The following is a 17,371-nucleotide window of genomic DNA, read 5'->3' as shown; positions in this document are numbered from 1 at the left end:
GGCATTGCAGACTAACTGTGACTGTGTCGGCCAATAGTCATTGTGCAAGGGCGGAGCCGCGTAATCCTCTTTCCGCCCCCGCCTTTTGGACCAATCATTCCTTCCGATTCTGTATGATTGGCAGGCATTCAGGCCAATAGTGATTAGAAAACCTTGAAGCCTGCCCAAAGACCGTGGGCCGGAGGAGGTTTCTCGTTTCACTGGGCGTTTGTATGTGTGTTTCAGGGGACTAAGGGGTACGCGGGGGGCGAAAGAGTACCGGCCATGGCAGCAGCGGAGGAGGAGGACGGGGGCCCCGAAGGGCCAAACCGCGAGCGGGGCGGGGCGGGCGCGACCTTCGAATGTAATATATGTTTGGAGACTGCTCGGGAAGCTGTGGTCAGTGTGTGTGGCCACCTGTACTGGTGAGAATCTGAGGGGCGAAAAAAAGTGGGGCTCACATCTATACTGGGGAGGTTGGGGTGGGGGTGCCACAGTCATACGGGTAGTCGGAGGGCACATTTTCGTAGGTGAGGCCTGAGGGGGCTTCTTGCGGCTTTTTGGGTATGTGTGGGTTAGAGGGTCACGTCTGTATAGAGGAGACCCGTGGAAAGTCATAGGAACTAGGCGCCAACTAGTGTGTTAAGAAGAATTGGGGCGCAGGAGGTGGGCACCGCACATGCGTGCAGGTGAGACCCGAGCCACCTTACCTCTGGAAATTGAGGGGTCTTCGCTGTACAGTTGGGAACTGATTAGACTGCAAGGTTAGGAGAGATCTAGAGAACGTGGGATCACATTGAGATGAGCTGTATCAAGGGGTGGTATGAGAAACCTGGGGACAAGACCACTGTGGAGGAGCAGCCTCCAAAGATTAAGGAATTGTGGAAGTAAGGTCTTTATTGAGCATAGGAGATAGGAAAAGGAGTAGTGGGAGAAGGTGCTGGTAAAGGGGGTTTGGTTGGGGAGTGATGGGGGCAAGGATGAGACAGGGGCTGAAAGGAGCCTGGAAAGGGGTGGTTGAAGAAAACTGGAAATTAAATTGAAAAGCAGAGAAGAGAGGGGTGAGGATTTGTATATGTATGGGGTGGGGGGGTGGCGGTGGGGGGAGAGGAGAGAGGTGAGGGTTGAGCCTGATGAGAATGGATGTAGCTTTGGAAGGTTAGAGAAGCAGGATGGCCAGATTGGCTGGCATGGTAGGAGTTGTGGAAAATATGAAAAGAAACAGCAGGTAATACCTGGTAACAGCAAGGTGGGACTCTTGAGGTTGGGTAGGTATCGCTTTTGTGTTTGGTTTCAACTGGTTTGACCTTTCTTTTCCCCCTTGCAGTTGGCCCTGTCTTCATCAGGTGCGTACTCAGAGGAGATGAAGAGGGAGATGGGGAGGTCTGAGGAGCTGGAAGAACCCTTCTGTGTACTGGAAACCACATTTTTTTCCCCCAGTGGCTGGAGACACGGCCAGAGAGGCAAGAGTGCCCAGTGTGCAAAGCTGGGATCAGCAGAGAAAATGTTGTCCCCCTCTATGGGCGAGGGAGCCAGAAGCCCCAGGATCCCAGGTAAGAGAGGGGAGGTGGTACTGAAGGAAAGTGGAAACTTCTTTCCAGGGAGTGGGATGTAGAAGAGGAGGGAATATTGACAGTCCCTCTCCTCTTCCTCAGATTGAAAACCCCACCCCGCCCCCAGGGCCAGCGACCCGCTCCAGAGAGCAGAGGGGTGAGTCTTGTCTGATTTGTGTTCCTTCCTTGCCAAAGACTTGCCCAGTTCCCCACTGACCTTCTCCGCCTCCCTAGGGATTCCAGCCATTTGGCGATACTGGGGGCTTTCACTTCTCATTTGGTGTCGGTGCTTTTCCCTTTGGCTTTTTCACCACGGTCTTCAATACCCATGAACCGTTCCGTCGGGGTACAGGTAAGAGTCTGCCCTCAACTGCTACCAGCAAGTCCTCTGAATCCCCTGGCCTATGAATGGATGCTTCTTTCACAGCTCTCTTCTCTCCCACAGGTGTGGATCTGGGACAGGGTCACCCGGCCTCCAGCTGGCAGGACTCCCTCTTCCTGTTTCTCGCCATCTTCTTCTTTTTCTGGCTGCTCAGTATTTGAGCCGTGTCTCCTTCCTGCCTACCACCAGCCAGAGGAGAATCAGTATTGGGGGTCCCTCCTGACCCTTCCTTACTCCTGGACACCCCCCCCCCCCAAGCCCTTCATTTCTGTTGGCTAAGGCCAACCCTGGCCACTTTCCACGAGGATGTGTGGAGGAGTAACATCTTTGCATAGGATGGGAGAACCTGTGCTCTGAACTGCTCCCTCAGTAGCATCCTAACTCCCAGCTCTGGGAGAGGAGGATGGACTAAAGACAGTGTCTGTCTCTCCTCTCTCCCGATCCTTTGCTTTCCCCCATATTTCTTGATTTGATGTTGAAAGGTGGGCAAGGCTCCCTCTGACTCTTCCCCCATGTTCCCATTGATTTAATTTAATTTTTCTCTCCCCAGTGTCTAATGTGGGTCCTGACTCTCAAGTGCTTCCCTCCCCTCACTACCTCCTTTATGATAAATTCAGTAAACATGGTGAGATGTATTCGCTCTGCCTACCTGTGTCCGTCCCTCCTTCCTTTCACGACAGGAGCATCTTCTCCCCAACTTGAGCAGATGTTGGTGTGGTGCGGGGAAGCATGGGGGAGAGGGCATCACACAGCACACAACAGCAAATGTGGCAGGTGTTTACTCATCACTTTTTGTGGGAGGCTCTGGTTGTGGAAGAAAGTTTGGGGGAGGTGGGCTAAAGATTATACAGGGGAGAACTGGTCTGGGGCCAGAACAGTTGGAACAGTGTGGGAAAAGAAAAGGGGGCTGATGGATGGGGTGTGGTCGTGGGCTCCTCAAGGCCCTCCTGTGCTGCTCTCTGCTGCCTCAGGCTCCTCTGGCTGGTTCAGTTCCGCTCGCTCCTCCTCTTCCTCCTCCTGGTTTTCCGGGACCTTCCTGGGGAGGAGGATTGGGGAGAATCTGCACACGGTTTCCAGCACGCCATCATTTCTTATCCCCACACCCCTGCTTCCTGCCTGGCAGTTCTCAGTCTGAGGTGTCTGGTTTCCTCCACTCACCTCTCCTGTCCTCTTCGTTGCCGCCTTCGATGCCACATGATGACCCCGATGAGCAGGGCAACTGTCCCCAGGCCTCCCAGGATCCCCAGGGTCAGGGCTAGGGTTTCCAGCCCCGGCCCTTCCACAGAGCCTGTATGGAGATGGGGACAACTGAGGGCACGGCCCCACCACTCACAGTTCCTTTCTGGTTGACCAGCCCCTCAGTCCTGTGAGGCCCATCTGCTTCTCTTTGCCTTTATCCAATCCCCTCACCTGCAGTCGTCCCCTCCTCGCCTGTTTCTGGAAAACAAGGTCAGAAGGGAAGGCTTCAGTTTGGAAGACTGTTATTTTGTGGGAACCCCAGTGCGTCCCTTAAAGGACCAGGCTGTTCTCTTGGGTTGTGTCGGGCAGAGGAGGCCTGGGTGTGGCTGCATTGAGGGTGGGGTGGGGTGGCTCTTGGGGACACTGCTAGTGTAGGGTGGGGAACTGGGGCCTGCACTGTCCCTCAGCCAGCCTCAGGGTTGGCCTGGGACTCAGAGGGAGGTCTCACCGATAATGCTGATGCTGACTGCACTGCTCTCCTGGGGCCCATGGCTGGGATGGGTGGCCACACAACTGTAGGTTCCCTGGTCCTCCGGCCCTACCTCTGGGAGGAGCAGCACGGGGCCAGGGGGAAGGGGCAGGGGCCTTCCCTGGTGGGGGAAGGAGGGACAGGAGACTATTAAACCCCCTGTCCACACATCCCATACTTCTGTCCTCACCTCCACAGGCTCAGATACCCTTGTACCTCCTGGCCTGCCTCTCTCTCCATGATTGTGGAAGAGAAAGAGCTCCAGGCTCCCACCCTGCCTTCCGAATTGACAATTATGTATCTTGCTACCTGCCAGCCCCCTCTCGGGTCACTCACATCCTTGATCCAGTGGATTTGAGGTGGGGGCTGGGCAGGGGCTTCACAGGTCAAGGTCACGGTCCCACCAAGAGCTACTGCTCCCCCTTCTGGCTCTACCACCAACTGGACTTCCTCCAGTGGCACAGTGTCTGGGGGTGGGAAGGTGACGGGGCTGAGAGTCTTACCTGTGTGTGGTCCCAGTGGCCACGGGCTGAACCCTCCCCTTCCTCAGGGTCATACATTCCGACATGTGCTCACCCACGCTGGGGCCCTCCCCACCTTGGCGCTCACTCCAGACCCTGAGCTGGATGGGGGCCGTGTGCAGGGCTCGGCGCCGGGGAAGGCCAGGGGTGAAGCTACAGGAGAAGGTGGAGTGGAGAGCTCCTCCCCGAGCTGGGGTCACCATCAGCTCCGAATGGAGTGTGAAAAGCCCTGTCTCCGGGTGTCTCTTGGTCTCTTCCTTCACGGACACTCCTGTGGTTGGGGGAAGACAAGTTGAGACATTCCAGGGTGGGTGTGGGAGAGGGCTCACAAAGAAGGCAGCTGGGAGGGGAGACTCTGGGACTCACCTTTGCCATCAGGAATCAGAGTTTTCCCATCCAAGTGCCAGCTAAGAGTCCCTGCAGGGTAGCCCCCCTCGGACACACATGTCCCCACCTGGGGAAAAATCAACTTCATCATCTCTGGAAATAAGAGAATCCAGTGGCTCAGAGGGTAAAGAATCTGCCTGCAATGTGGGAGACCCAGGTTCGATTCCTAGGTCAGGAAGATCCCCTGGAAAAGGAACTGGCAAGCCACTCCAGTATTCTTGCCCAGAGTATCCCATGGATAGAGGAGCCTGGCGGGCTACAGTCCATGGGGTTGCAAAGAGTCAGACACAACTGAGTCACACACACACACACACACACACACACACACACACAGCTACACTCCCCTCCCATCCTCAGGACCCCTTTCCATATCTCCCCTTTTCATCCTCTACCTTACTGGGGACACCAGCCATGAGTTCAGAGGCAGGATCAACAATTTCTGGCTTCCCAGGAATCTCTGAAGGAGGGAAAATTCCTATCAGAGGCCACAGCTTTGAAGATTCTCACACCCTGGGTGTGGGAATGGGGGCAGCTGAAGTCAAGTTCTCCCAGGCCAGGGCCAAGGAGTCAGGGCTGGGGTCGAAGGCTTTTCCTTAGATGAGAGGTGGGTGGTGAAGAGGTCCTGGGAACCCTTACGATAGACTCGGACTCGGTAGTTAGACTTGGTCTCCTTTCCGCTCCGGCTCGTTGCCCGGCACCGGAAAGTCCCCTCATCCTGGATCCCAACAGCCGGCAGGAGGAGGGAGCCGTTGGGGAGGACCCGAGCCACGCTATCCCAGGGGTCTCCCTGGGGAGACAGGACCTTCCAAGCTTCTGTCCGGCCTGTGTTCTGGGGGCAGAGGAGAGGGGCCTCAACAGTGCAGGCCCTTTGGGAAAGGACTGATGAAAAAGGGAGGTGGGCGGGAGGGGACACGAATCTCACTAGTGTACCCAGAAGTGGAGACACAGGAGCCCCACTTACCAGTTTCCATTCCAGCTGCTGGGGTGGTTTCTTGGGGGCTCCCTTGCAGTTCAGCACCAGTGGCTTCCCGATCCGGGCTGTGATGTTTTGGTCCCCTGTGACTGCCCCTGGGAGACAGCACCACGATGGAGGGCAGGGAGATGGGAGCTGGTAAGACTAGAACAGGGAGGATGAGGGAGACTGGAAAGCGGTAACCAGGTTCCTGGAAAGCTGGGGGGGAGATTTGGGGACGGGGCGGGGTGCCTTCTGCGGGGAGGGTTGGTGGTGGGGGAGTGGCTCACCCCACAGGCTGAGGACTAGCATCCAGGCTCTGACCGCTGCCCCTGCTGCCATCCTGCTTCCTTCCCAGGCTCCTGGCTCTGTCTGCCCCTTGCTGCTGGGGACACCACCCTAGGTGGGGCTTGTACCCTCTCCCCTGCCCCCATCTCCCCCGTCCCGTCACAGGGAATGCTAGGAATTCAAATTCAAGAGTCCTTCAGGTACTAGGAGAAACAATTGTCACCCCACCCCAGGGCACTGCCAGCCTCTGGGCACAGCCACATCCATGGGGGTGGGGAGTGCATCTCCTAGGGTCTCTCACCCCTCAGGACCCCAAACCTATTCCACCAGTCCACTGAAGGCTATTGGATGACTAAGCAAGGTTGCGAGGCAACAGGGTTCAGGCCTGGCTGTTTCCCAGGAGGCAGGGGTGAAACCTGGGGCCTGGGTGGTGAGGGAAAAACTGGAAGACCTGGGTGGGGTGGGGAGCAGGGAGCACCTATTTAGGGTTTTCTGAGAAAGAAAAAAAATTTTTTTCTGGGGTTTCTCATGTTTTTGAAAAGAATTCTCAACTAAACCCAGGAAAAAAAGAAATTTCTTTATTTAAAACTGTGGTTGTTTTTTTTTTTCTGTGAAACTACAAGTTTACAAGTGAGGAGAGAACTGCCCCCAGCCCATGCCTCCCACCCCCACCCACCACACTCCCAACCTACCCCCCGGAATCCTGCCTGGATCTTTTGAGGGGAGGGGTTCCCCACTGTGACAGTCTTATAAACGCCTGAGGATGTTTGAGGGGTTCAGATGGTAGGGTTCAGGGCCGAGGGTTCGGGATGATGATTTTACCTTCCCTCATACCTGGCTGTTTGCAGCCTCCTTCCTCTCTCCCCCCACCCTCTTGATTTTGGACTGAGAAAAAAAGATACCTCATATCTGGGGAAACTGAGGGCAATACACACACAAACACCCCAACCCATATTTAACATATTTGGCAATAACCCCCTCCCCATTCTTCCTCCTCCAATCTGTAAATAGTAGTTTAATAAAAAAAGGATTTTAGATGTGTCATTTGCTCAAAATTACTGAGTCCAGCCCTGCCCAAGGGATGTAGGAAGAGGGGGGATAGGCCAACAGAGCAAGCCCGACTACCTCCATGCTAAATGCAGCAGAAAGCTGCCCACATGAGCAAAGGACACCTAAGTGACTTTATAAGCAAAGGAGAACACCTAAGTGATTGTGTGTGTGTGGCGGGGCGGGGAGCAGGCTTGATGCTCTGCTAAATGTTACTTCCTGATGGACAGGACTGGAGCCAGGCAGGCCTATTTGTTCCCCTTTCTCTTATCATGACCCCTTTGGCTATTACCCCTAATATGGGAAAGGAAGAAACTTAAAAAAAAAAAAAAAAATCAACATTATTTATAAAAACATCTACTTCCCCAAACTAAATTAAAAATTAAGAACCACCACCACCACCAAAATCCCCCAAAATAAGAATTAAAAAAACTACAGATGGAACCCAGGGTTAATTTTTTCTTTCCTTAAAAAAAAAAAAAAAAAAATTCAACCCCAAAGCCCAGTCAACAATTCCCTAAAGTAGCAGAAACTCCCTCCGAGGTAGATATCTGAGTCAGACACTCTCGTCCACCGAGCGATTCTATTGGTTTAAGATGAGCTGCGTATGAGGTAATAAAAGCCGTCTGGAGGGGCAGGAGGTGGGGGGGCACAGGGGGCGTGGCCCATGTCCTCTGTCCAGAAGTCATGTCCCCATTTTTGGCATCTCTGGTTGGGCAGGGCTGGCGTCTCCACAGATCCCAGAGCAGATAAGTGGGGTGGGGGAGGGAGAGTGGGGGAGCCCACAGACAGACAGAGAGAGAGAAACAGAATAGTTGTCGGTGTGTTTATGAGAGAGAAAGAAGAGGAAAGATCTGAAAAACAGGGTGTGTGTGTTTCTGTGAGAGAGAAAAGGGGAGGAAAAATAAAAGAAAGAAAAAAGGGGTAGACAGACCCCACTCTCCCCTGAGGGGACCCCCATCTTCCCTGCCATGTCGTCGGCACCCCCAGCACTGACAGAATCTGGCCGGGGAGGGGACGGCCCCATCTGCCCTTCTCTTGTCTTGTGCTTCTCCCGTGTCTGGGTTTTGTCCTCCGGATGCCTGTATCCTCTTCAAAAGTTGCCTTGTGAGCCCCCACCCGTTGGCCCTGAGGGGCAAGATCAGTTGGAAGTGTCCGAATGAACGCTCCCTGGTCCCTCTGTCGGGGATGTCACTGAGGACGGGGTGACAGCCTCCTGCCAGCCGCCATTTGCCTGGGGAAAAAAAGAGACAGACAGCTGGGGTAGGGCTTTGAGAAACCCAGCACAGGGGCCAGCGCTGCCGGGGAAAACGCCCCCCTCACCCCCACCCCAGTGAGAGGTGAGGAGAGGGGCTTCAGGTGCTTACTCACCCTCATTTCCCGAGGGCTGTACATCTGGCCTCCCCCGAGGTTATCCCCGTAGCCCCCTGGCCCCATTGAGTGTCGGAGTGATTCCACCTGCAGGCAACAGAGGATAGGACACAGTGAGAAAGTTGGAAGAAAAGACTTTCAGATCCAAAAGTAGGGAAACTGAGTTTGAAAAAGCCCTACTCAAGGCGCGATGGACCACCTGACCTGGGAGGCAGAGTAGGAATCTCCGTTGAGCCCGGGCATCCCCAGAAACATGTCACCGGATCCTGAGAGATTGAAAGAGCCGCCAGAGCCTTGGGGGAGCAGAGGGGGAAGTAGGGAAGAGTGTAGCAGAGCCTGTGATGGCAGATGGGAGACTCCCCGCAGCTCTCAGTTTTCAAAGAGTGCCCTGGACTAGCTTGGTGGAGGTGTGCCACCATACCCAAATTATCCACAAAACAATATGGCAACACTCAGAAGGAGCAGGCTGTTTCTGAGCCTCCCCTGGCCATTTGCTGGAAGAAAGGCAGAAGTAACTTCACTGGAGTGGCCTCGCCCCCCACCCCCACACATCCCCACCCATCTGACAAGCTTGGTCTCTCTCACCCCAGAAGGCCCCCTCTTTCTGCTCTGATCCTGCCTAAACAAGAAGTGGGAACAAAAGCAGGGAGCATGCAGAAGAGCCAGCCAGGGTGGCAGCGGGATCCACCTGCGGAGGAAGGGGGTGTCGGGGAGCTGGTGCGGCTGTGGCCTCCCTGGGTGACCGACACGGCGGTCTTGACGGCATAGATGTTTGCCTCCTCTTGGAACTTTCCAATGTTTTTCTTATAGCGAATCCGCTTGTTGCCAAACCAGTTAGAGACCTGCGGGGTGGTGGGCAAAAAGCAGGGTCAGGTGGGAAACCCGTCCCTCTGTGAACACCTTAGTTAGAGCTTTGTGCCCTCCAAACGCCTCCCCAAGCCTCCCCGGTACCTGAGAGACAGTGATTCCGCACTTCTTGGCGAGCTCCTCCTTAGCCTCCTCACTAGGGTATGGGTTACTCAGGTGGGAGTAGAAATACTCATTCAGAACCTCTGTGGCCTGTTTGCTGAAGTTACGGCGTTTCCGTCTATAGAGGAGAGAGGGGGTGGTGAGGAGGGTGTTGGTGTCCTGGCCGGGCAATCCTGTTGATTCACTTCAGAGGGTACCAGTGTCACGGAGCAGAGTGTTGTGCTATGCAACACGGTGGCCCCGAGGCTCGGAGAAGAATGGGAAGGAGCTGGGTGCTGGGGGCCGGTTGGGGGCCCTGGGCCCCACCTGGCGTCCAGGAAGCGGGAACGTAGGATCATGACGGCCTCGCAGGTGCTCTGCTTGAGTTGCATCTGGATGGCGCTGAACTTCCGGTGGATGATGCTCACCATGCGCTCCATCTCCTTGGGTGCCACAGGCCGCGTGCGGCTCTGCTCCCTCAGCAGGTTCATGACGTGGGTTGTGAACTCGTTACACGCCTGCAGCAGGGGCCCGAGGCTTGGTGAGCAGGAGCCCTTTGGCCCTGGGCATCCCCCTTAAGAGCCTCTCCCTCCACCCACTCCAGCTTCTTCTCCTCACCTGCTCATATTTCTCCAGCTCCGAGTGGTAAATGTGGCGGATCTGGGCAAGTTTGCTGCGATAGTCCGAGTGTTCGATGGAGTTGTCAGGGGACACTCCACCCCCGGAGGCTGCAGCGGCGGCAGCTGCAGCCGCTGAGCCACCCCCTTTCTCAGGCCCAGCCACACCCTCTGCCAGAAGCATGTTGTCCAAGCGCATCAGCTGTGGATCCACAGGCTCCTCCTCTTGGGAGCTTCGAATGCTGAGGCCTAGCATGCAGGCGAGCGGACTTAGGGACCCAGGGACCCCACACCCCAGCTCTCAGCCCTCCTGGGGCCACCTGGAGACTCAAGTCTCCAGGCGTGGGTTCCCTCCCAAGCCCCCCTTAGCAATCTTCCTAACCCACACTTTCCTCAGGGGCCCAAGCTGTCAAAACTCTTAGTCTAAGCTCTCCAGGGAACAGGGTTCTGTCCCCAGAGTTGAGGAATTGGAGGAGGGAACTCACATACCAGTTTTCTCCTTGATTTCACACAGGACGCTAAAGAGAGCAGGCTTCATGCGGTGGCAGTTTAGGGCGTGTTTCCTTGGGGAACGGGAGAGAAAAGTTGAGAGGCTATGGAATTGCCAAGGGGGAAAAACAACCACAGGACGACACACCCAGGAGGGTAAGAGAGGGGAGCGTGGGAATGGGGAGGTGGTGGGTAAATCTGTGGCAAGAAAAAGCAAGGCTGGGGCCCGAATGAAGTCTGGGGGGTTCTTAGGAAGAGTTCAGCTTCCACGTGGAGATAAGGGGAAGCTACCTGGCTTTGGCTGGAAGGAGGGAAGGTGCCGCGAGCTGAAGGCACCATGGCCAGGTGGGGACTGTGGGAGACGGTCTAGAAAGGTACAGAAGAGGATGTGGGAATGACTGCAGAAATAAGAGTGACTAGGTAGATTTCAGAGGAAGACAGGCGGAGGCCGAGGAGAAGGAGGAGATCAGAGCTTCAGGTGCCCGAGGGGGTGAGGGGTGCTGAGCTGAAGTGGGGAGTTCAGTATAGAGATGTGTGAAGGGTCCTGGGACTAAGCAGGGCTCATAGTGTCAACTGAGCAGGGGCAAAGGGTGCCTGAGGACCTGGGAGGCTGGGCCCTGGGTGGAGAGAAATGGTCGGAGCCCTGGGGAGGGGTCTGGAGAGCCCTAGGAAGAGGGTGGGCTGGAGAGTTAGGGGAGCAGACAGCACAGCAGGTTTTTAGTCTGGGAGTCAGAAGGGGTCTCTGGAGATGGAAGGATGTTCCAGGGGAGTGTGGGGTGGTTAGGGAGAGGTGGGGGGGGGGTGAGACCACTTAGGGTTCCCCTTTTCGAAGGTTTCAGGGACTGGGGGTGAAGGGAGGTTTGAGAGGGATCACTTATCTTGGGGCTCCCAGGAGTAAGGAGAAGAAAGCTTTAGTATCCTGGGGAGGGTCCTGAGTTGGGGGCTCCCAGAAGGTTCAGAGCTTGTGAACGGGGCTTCTGCTGGGTCTGTGTGGGGTCCCGGGTTGGGGGCACTCACTTGGCCTGGGCCTCGTCCAGGCTCTGGTCGGTGATGGTCATTATCTGCTGCAGAATGTCCCCGATGTCTTGCTTCCCTCGGCCTCCCGGGACCCCCCCGCTACCCCCACCGGGGTCTCCGCCACCGGGAGGTTCGCCAGGGCCCCCAGGTTCCCCACCCACCAATCCAAGGCCCCCTCGGCCCCCGCCTGGAGGGGGCGGCCCCAGCAGCCGCTCGTCCATAGTTGGGGGGGGGCCCTGAGGCCCCCTCCCTGCTCCGCCCCTCCCCCCCGCCTGGTTACTTCCCCCCCAAACTCGCTGGGGCCGCTGCTCCCTCCGCCCCAACCCCCGCCCGTCTCCCCGGCTCCCGGCTCTCCCGGGGGTTCACCCCGGCCCTGAAGGGAGACCTGGGGTACCGTCTGGGCCCCCCACAGGAGACCCCGGCCCCCGGCGGCGGAGAAAATGGAGCCGGAGAGAGAGAGGAGGCCCAAGCGGGGGTGTGTGTGAGAGAGAGAGAGGGAGGAGGGAGGAGGGAGGAGTGGGGGAGCGAGGGAGGGAGGCTGGGGGAGGGGAGCCGGGGAGGAAGAGGAGGGGAGAAGGGAGGAGGAACAGGGAGGAGCTGGGGGCGGAGAGAGACGCACAGAAACAGAGGAACTGAGACCGAGTGGAGGAGGGGACGAGGGAGGAGACTAGCCCGTGGGGAAAATGAGGGAAGGGCCCAGGGGCTGGACTTCTGTGGCCTTGAAGCGGGGGCGTGTTGGAGGCTGGGGGGTCCTTCCACCCGGGTTCTGAATCCGGGATCAAGCTGATGAGGACCCTGGCCGCTGGAATGCCTGGGTTCACCGACAGCTTAGTTCATATTTCTTATACTAATGACTCCCCTCCCTGTTCTACTTAATTAAAACCAGGAGAGGGGGGCTGGGGGGGATAATTAGGGAGGTCTCCAGCCGCTGCTTAATGAGCCAGTAATTAACCAGCCAGGGAGGGGAGCTGGCCTCTGGCCAGACTGGGGAGAGCGGGCAGCCTCCGGCCTCACCTTCCTACCCTCCACCCGGCCACCGCAGACACCAGTCTTCAGTCCAGAGGGGAATCACATTTATTCATATAACCAAACATCAGACAGTTCAGAACAGCAGCGGGGAGGGAGGGTGGGCAGGGCTAAATGTCCTTTCACAGCCTGTAGGCCCCTCAGTCCTGGGGCTAGGGGGTGCCGGTGATGGAGATGCGAGAATGGTCTTTATGTCTTTGCTGTGCCCTCTCTTCCTTTCTCCTTATTGGGAAGGAGGGTGGAATTCTCAGGTCAAAACCTTGGGAGATTTGCTGTTCTTTGGGGAGATCCCACCTGGTAGCTTGACTACTGGGGGTGTCCCCACAGCTCAGGATGGAGACTCAGGCACTCCCTGAGATCAGAAGAGAGGGTGAGGTGTCCCACTGAGGCTGGGATCCTCTCATAGCCTCATAACACACTTGGTTATGGAGGGAGTTATTATCCATCCTACCTTGGCTATTCCCAGGCTTTCAGACTTTCACCCGCTCCACTTCCCAGGAAAGGTGGATGAGGGTGATGAATATTGAGATTTCTGCTGGGTCTTCCAGTCTCTGGTGCCCCTCCCTGGCAGGGGTGAGGGCATGCAGTGGAGCTGCCCAGCTTTTGAGCCCCAGGAATGCAGAGGGGCTGGTGGGGGCTCAAGTCTCAGCAGGTGTGTGCGGGGGGCCGGGACCTTTGCTCCTCCATTCGACCCCCACCCTGAACTCTCAGCAGCAACTCCAGGAGCTCCTGCCCCCCTGGGGGTAGGGGAGGCTCTGACCGCTGGGCTTCCATCCGCTGGCACTGGAGGAGTGGAGTAAGAGGAAGTTGATGGTGAGGTTTTAAAAGGAGCAGGCCTTGAAAGGAGCCAGGGCTGGTGTGAGGGGCATAGAGGACACCAGTGATGTGGGGATAGGGAGAGTAGGACCTGGTGAGGGGGCAGATGCCTGGGGAGAAGGAGGGGTAGGACCCAAGAGAGAAAAGGGGCCAGAACCAAGAAGCCTGGGTCTTGCCTTCTGGGGGGAGGGGGGCGGGTTGTCTCACCTGGTGACTGAGGATAGTGCTGTAGAGCTGTTCTCTGTCCTCAAGAGGCCGGGGGAGGGCTCGACCTAGGCTTGGGGGGTTCTTGGGAGGATGGAAGGTGGCTCTCTGCTCCTCTAGGCGGCGGGACTGGGCCTCCGCCACCAGGTCCAGAAGGAGCTCGGTCTGCAGGGAGAGCAGGGAGGCCGAGCGGGGCCCCAGGGCTGGGGAGAGGAGGCGAGGGCTCAGACCCAGAAAGGTTGGCAGAAGGAGTGGTGGGTGTGTGTGTGTGTTGGGGGTGTCAGGGCTACCAGGGTGTGATGGGGAGTTGGAGGTGGGGAGAGAGCCCCTGATGGAATGGGCCTTGGTAATAGGATTAGGAAAGAAGTGGGTACCAGGTCAGGGAGCTCCCCAGAGAGGGGTTGGGGGTACCTGTATGGCGAGTCCCTGGAGGAGGAGGGGACGGAGGGGCAGACCTCCAAGGTCGAATGCTGGAGCTCGCGGGGGGCCAGCCATGCTCATCCTGATGGGGGCCCTGATGCTGAGAGACATCCGTTCCAGTCAAGTGGGGGTGGGGTGGGCAGAGGGCTAGGCCAGCAGCCCATTTCCTCTCTGTGTCTCTGTTCCTGCCTCAGTGTGCCCAAACCCGTCCAAGTCCCCTGAGTCCGTTACTCAGTCTCTGCCCCAGGTCCTCTCACCTCTCTCTCTCCCAGTGTCAGCCTCCCCAACCCGGTGCCGAGCTCACCTGCTCACCATCCTCTTCTTCCTGGGGTCTCTCAGCCTCCATACCCTGGAGGGGAGAAACCAATGGGGGAGGGGGTAGCTGGGATTTGGGAGGAGGGCCGGAACCCTGAGTTCCTGAGGGGAGTAGGGGCGGAAAGGGGTGGGGGCGAGCCGGGGGCTGGATGCCTGGGTACTGAGCAGGAAGCTGGGTTCCTGGTCAGCCCCCCCACGGGCCCCGCCCATCCCTGTCAACTTCCTCCAGTTCTCTTTTCCCACCCAAACTGCTGGCTTGACCTCTCTCGCCCCAGGGGAGCAGAGAGACTGGGAAAAGCTCCTCCAGCTGCAGTAGTGGTGGGGGTTCAGAATGGGAAAGGATTTTTGGCTTTTTCATCTCCAGAGCCTCAGTAGCCCCCTAAACCCCAGCTGTGTTCCCTCCACCCCCCTCCTCCCCTTCAGTTCTGTCAACACAGGAACTAGCTACAAAGGAAGTGGTTTCACTCTTCAGAATCCCCCCCCCCCCCCAGCCCCAGGTGCCTTCTCTAAGAAGGACCCACCACCTGCTTCCCAGCTTCCGTGACTTACTGGGATGGGGAGGGGCATGTTTCCAGTAGGAAGACAGATTCAAGGATGTCAGGCCCTCAAACATACATATATCCCGAGCACTGTGTTTAACAAATATGGGTTGAGTAGTTACCATTGCCCCATAGGTGCTTACAGTCTATTCAGGGCACAAAATATGCACGAAATGTAAGACACAAAGGGAAAGCTTTCCTCTCATCATGAAACGGAAAAGGGAGAGGACCGCAACCTGACTTGAGCTTTGATCAATGCTGCTCAGACTGGCTGGCACCAAAGTGGGAAACAGGACAGACAGAGACATTTGGGACCTCTTAATGGCAACGTGTCACGTTAGCTGAGTGACTTAGAGCATGAAATACAATGATGAGATCAGGTTCTGCCGCTTAATGCCTTGCAATCTTGGGCAAATACAATCTCTCTGCCTCAGATTCTCAAAGAGTAAAAAGGAGTTTTGTGTTTTTGTTTTTTTTTTTTACCATTTATATCGTTGATATGAGGGTCAAATGTGATAAAGCATTTGTCCTGTAGTGAATGCTCAATAAATGGTAGTTATTATTAGTTTTCAAATGCTTCATGCCTGCATGTTTCAGGTCCATCACCATGAAAGAGGCATAACCATATTGCTGAATGGTAGTTAAAGTTTGATGCTCTCTCCATCTCCCTCTACTTGAGGCCTCAGGAATCATATCTAAATGGCTATAACAAAATGCCCTTCAAAGAGGGATGAAGGGTATGCATGCTTTAGTGTGTGTGGTTTCTTACTGGATTACTAGAGACTTTAGATGATTCCTTAAACTAACATAGGACCCTGTCTTATTTTTGCTCTTAAAACTATACTCAAAGCTTCCATCCACTTGTTGAACCTAGGGCACAAAATTCTGAAAACATGATGCAGTCAATTTCATATTTTTTCCGTTCCCCAACCCTTCCAAAAGACTGTAACACTTCAAATCATTTTTATTATGGGGTGACAGATTTGGGGTTCTTAGAGATAGTGGTGGCTAGAAGGGTGGCACTTCATCCCTGCAGTAGTTTGTTTGGGGGCATGGTGTGGTGGGGAAGAAAGCAAGGAATCATCAGTTGGACTAACCCTTGTCCCTGTCTTCAGCGCCTACACAGTGCCTGGCACACCGTAGGCACTCAATAAATATCTGTCAGCTGTTTGCGGGTATTGGGGATATCAGGCGATAGAGGCTCCCTTTGGGAACAATATACAGAAAAGAACATCTCACATTCTGTCAGTCTGCAGTTCTTGGTTCAAGGGTACTTCCTGTAACCCCTCATCCTTTTTTTCTGAGAGAGGCTGGCCATCTCATCAGGGTGCTTCATCCCTGCACCCTGAACCCTCTTTCCGGGGCTGCAGTTTCCCCACGTGTAAGACGATGTGATGTACATCATTTTGTGAGGGACACTACACTCTTATCTCTCACTTTCAAAGCACAAGGATCTTAAAATCTAGAGGCCTTCCAGACTTCTTGTCATTTAATGAGTACCCACTTTTAGAATCCCTCCCTGAAATGTGGCCTTTTATTTTTGACCCTCGCCTCCTGCATTTAGGGGTATTACTTGGTGGGCTGGGGGACCCCAGGCAACTTGAGGGGATCCCCGCTCAGGGGACGGTGTTAGGCAAGGAGGCGGGACTGGCGTGTTGGAGGCGGGGCCGCAGGCTCCTAGGGCCACCCAATCGCAGGGCCAGTCAACAGCTGCGGCCACGCCCCCGCTCCCGGCCGTGACCCCGGATCTTCCTCGCACTATTGCAGGGTTGGGCCGAGGCCCGCGCATGCCTGCCGAGAACCTACGGCCGCGGAGGGGCGGGCCTTCTCCTGTTCCTTTCGATAGGCTTCGGCAGCGCGAGTAGGCCCCGCCCCCGTGCGTGGCCAAGTCTACGGACAAAGTCCGGGCTTGCGGACGGGCTCCCGCTGACAGCGTCCGGCAGCGCGGCGCAGCCCCGCCCCCACGCGGCGGCACGCTTCCGGACGCGGTCCTCGCTCGCGGGAAGGCGCCTGCCGCGCGGCCCGGCGTGGGTTTGTGACGCGCTTCCGATGGCCCTGCCCCTTCCAACAGCGTTAGCAGATCCCAGTGGTTGCGCTGGCGGGCGACGTCTCCGGGTGTTAGCCCGGCCTGGTCCCGTAGCCCTCGGGCGGCTCCCAGCCCCAGCAGCAGCTGAGCTACCTCCATCGCCCCTTCTCGGGCCGCCAGGAACAGCGGCGTCTGCTCCTGCGCGGGAGGAAACAGCCAAGGGCGAGGTCAGGGAAGGCCACGCCCGTAGGACTGGCTCTCCTACTTGACCGCTGCCCCGCCTCTTCAGGGTTTTCGCTGTTCACCTCTCCCGCTCCCAGTTTATTGTTAGGGCCCCCATCTAACCCTGCCATCCTGTGCGTCTTTATCGGCTCCGGCCTGGAGAAGGGAGCGGGCGGCCCGGGCGTTGTTCACGGCGGCGGCCCAGTGCAGCGCTGTTTTTCCTAGGGGAGCACGTGAGAGGTAGTTACCGCGAGGCTGGGGGCCAGACGCCTGGGTTCCTGTTTCCCACGGGTTCTGGTCTTGGGGGAAGGGCTGTTCCGCCCGCCGGGTCCCTCCGAGGCGGAAGCGTTGCCCGGGTGACCGTCGACCTGCAGGAAGCGTTGCCCCTGGTGACGTCACCGGCGCGCGGGAGGGACAATGGTGCATTGTTCTGGGGTCTATGGGACCGGCAGACCGCATCCCTCCCACGAGACCCCTCTCCGTTTTCACAGATACTCTTCCTCCATCCTGGTTCCCGGTGGGCAAGGACAGCGTGTGTGTGTGT

General features: G+C 56.7%; 5 protein-coding genes and 1 long non-coding RNA gene across 9 annotated transcripts in view; 2 read left to right on the top strand and 4 right to left on the bottom strand.

Annotated features, from left to right (window-relative positions):
• Nucleotides 1-150: 150 nt before the first annotated feature.
• On the top strand, nt 151-2,549 carry RNF5 (ring finger protein 5). Its single transcript, XM_043450605.1, has 6 exons — nt 151-404; nt 1,307-1,325; nt 1,420-1,532; nt 1,635-1,689; nt 1,767-1,884; nt 1,978-2,549. The coding sequence occupies exons 1-6, from the start codon at nt 265-267 to the stop codon at nt 2,073-2,075; spliced, it is 543 nt and encodes a 180-aa protein (XP_043306540.1). The 5' UTR covers nt 151-264; the 3' UTR covers nt 2,076-2,549.
• Nucleotides 2,550-2,677: 128 nt separating this feature from the next.
• AGER (advanced glycosylation end-product specific receptor) lies at nt 2,678-6,327 on the bottom strand. 3 transcript variants are annotated; one of them, XM_043450592.1, is made up of 11 exons: nt 5,773-6,327; nt 5,492-5,598; nt 5,167-5,359; nt 4,923-4,987; nt 4,510-4,597; nt 4,181-4,414; nt 3,959-4,089; nt 3,602-3,743; nt 3,325-3,351; nt 3,073-3,202; nt 2,678-2,950 (listed from the first exon to the last, which is right to left on the bottom strand). In XM_043450592.1, the coding sequence occupies exons 1-11, from the start codon at nt 5,822-5,824 to the stop codon at nt 2,851-2,853; spliced, it is 1,269 nt and encodes a 422-aa protein (XP_043306527.1). In that variant the 5' UTR covers nt 5,825-6,327; the 3' UTR covers nt 2,678-2,850. The 3 variants fall into 3 exon arrangements, with proteins under 3 accessions (XP_043306527.1, XP_043306529.1, XP_043306530.1); XM_043450594.1 differs by having other exon boundaries at nt 4,199-4,414; XM_043450595.1 differs by having other exon boundaries at nt 4,220-4,414.
• PBX2 (PBX homeobox 2) lies at nt 6,327-11,784 on the bottom strand. Its single transcript, XM_043450591.1, has 9 exons — nt 11,260-11,784; nt 10,243-10,316; nt 9,755-10,002; nt 9,464-9,654; nt 9,140-9,275; nt 8,877-9,030; nt 8,393-8,481; nt 8,189-8,275; nt 6,327-8,051 (listed from the first exon to the last, which is right to left on the bottom strand). Exons 1-9 carry the CDS (start codon nt 11,478-11,480, stop codon nt 7,959-7,961), a joined length of 1,293 nt encoding a protein of 430 aa, XP_043306526.1. The 5' UTR covers nt 11,481-11,784; the 3' UTR covers nt 6,327-7,958.
• Nucleotides 10,299-17,371, top strand: part of LOC122429913 — a 23,700-nt gene continuing 16,627 nt past the window's right edge. Inside the window, exon 1 of the long non-coding RNA XR_006266186.1 lies at nt 10,299-10,398. This is a non-coding gene — a long non-coding RNA (uncharacterized LOC122429913). The remainder of the gene's footprint in view (nt 10,399-17,371) is intronic.
• Nucleotides 12,316-14,470, bottom strand: GPSM3 (G protein signaling modulator 3). 2 transcript variants are annotated; one of them, XM_043450607.1, is made up of 4 exons: nt 14,030-14,470; nt 13,717-13,819; nt 13,309-13,508; nt 12,316-13,068 (listed from the first exon to the last, which is right to left on the bottom strand). In XM_043450607.1, exons 1-4 carry the CDS (start codon nt 14,069-14,071, stop codon nt 12,931-12,933), a joined length of 483 nt encoding a protein of 160 aa, XP_043306542.1. In that variant the 5' UTR covers nt 14,072-14,470; the 3' UTR covers nt 12,316-12,930. The 2 variants fall into 2 exon arrangements, with proteins under 2 accessions (XP_043306542.1, XP_043306541.1); XM_043450606.1 differs by having other exon boundaries at nt 13,717-13,825; nt 14,030-14,453.
• Nucleotides 15,526-17,371, bottom strand: part of NOTCH4 (notch receptor 4) — a 24,987-nt gene continuing 23,141 nt past the window's right edge. The window contains exons 29-30 of the mRNA XM_043450590.1: nt 16,951-17,048; nt 15,526-16,803 (exon numbers count right to left, since the gene is read on the bottom strand). Of these exons, the coding sequence (XP_043306525.1) occupies nt 16,114-16,803; nt 16,951-17,048 (788 nt within the window). The 3' untranslated portion in view covers nt 15,526-16,113. The remainder of the gene's footprint in view (nt 16,804-16,950; nt 17,049-17,371) is intronic.

Source organism: Cervus canadensis, chromosome 28 (genome assembly GCF_019320065.1).
Source record: "Cervus canadensis isolate Bull #8, Minnesota chromosome 28, ASM1932006v1, whole genome shotgun sequence".
Taxonomy (NCBI): Eukaryota; Metazoa; Chordata; class Mammalia; order Artiodactyla; family Cervidae; genus Cervus; species Cervus canadensis.
Note: the sequence above shows the minus strand (reverse complement) of the source record. Positions and strands in the feature narration are given on the sequence as shown.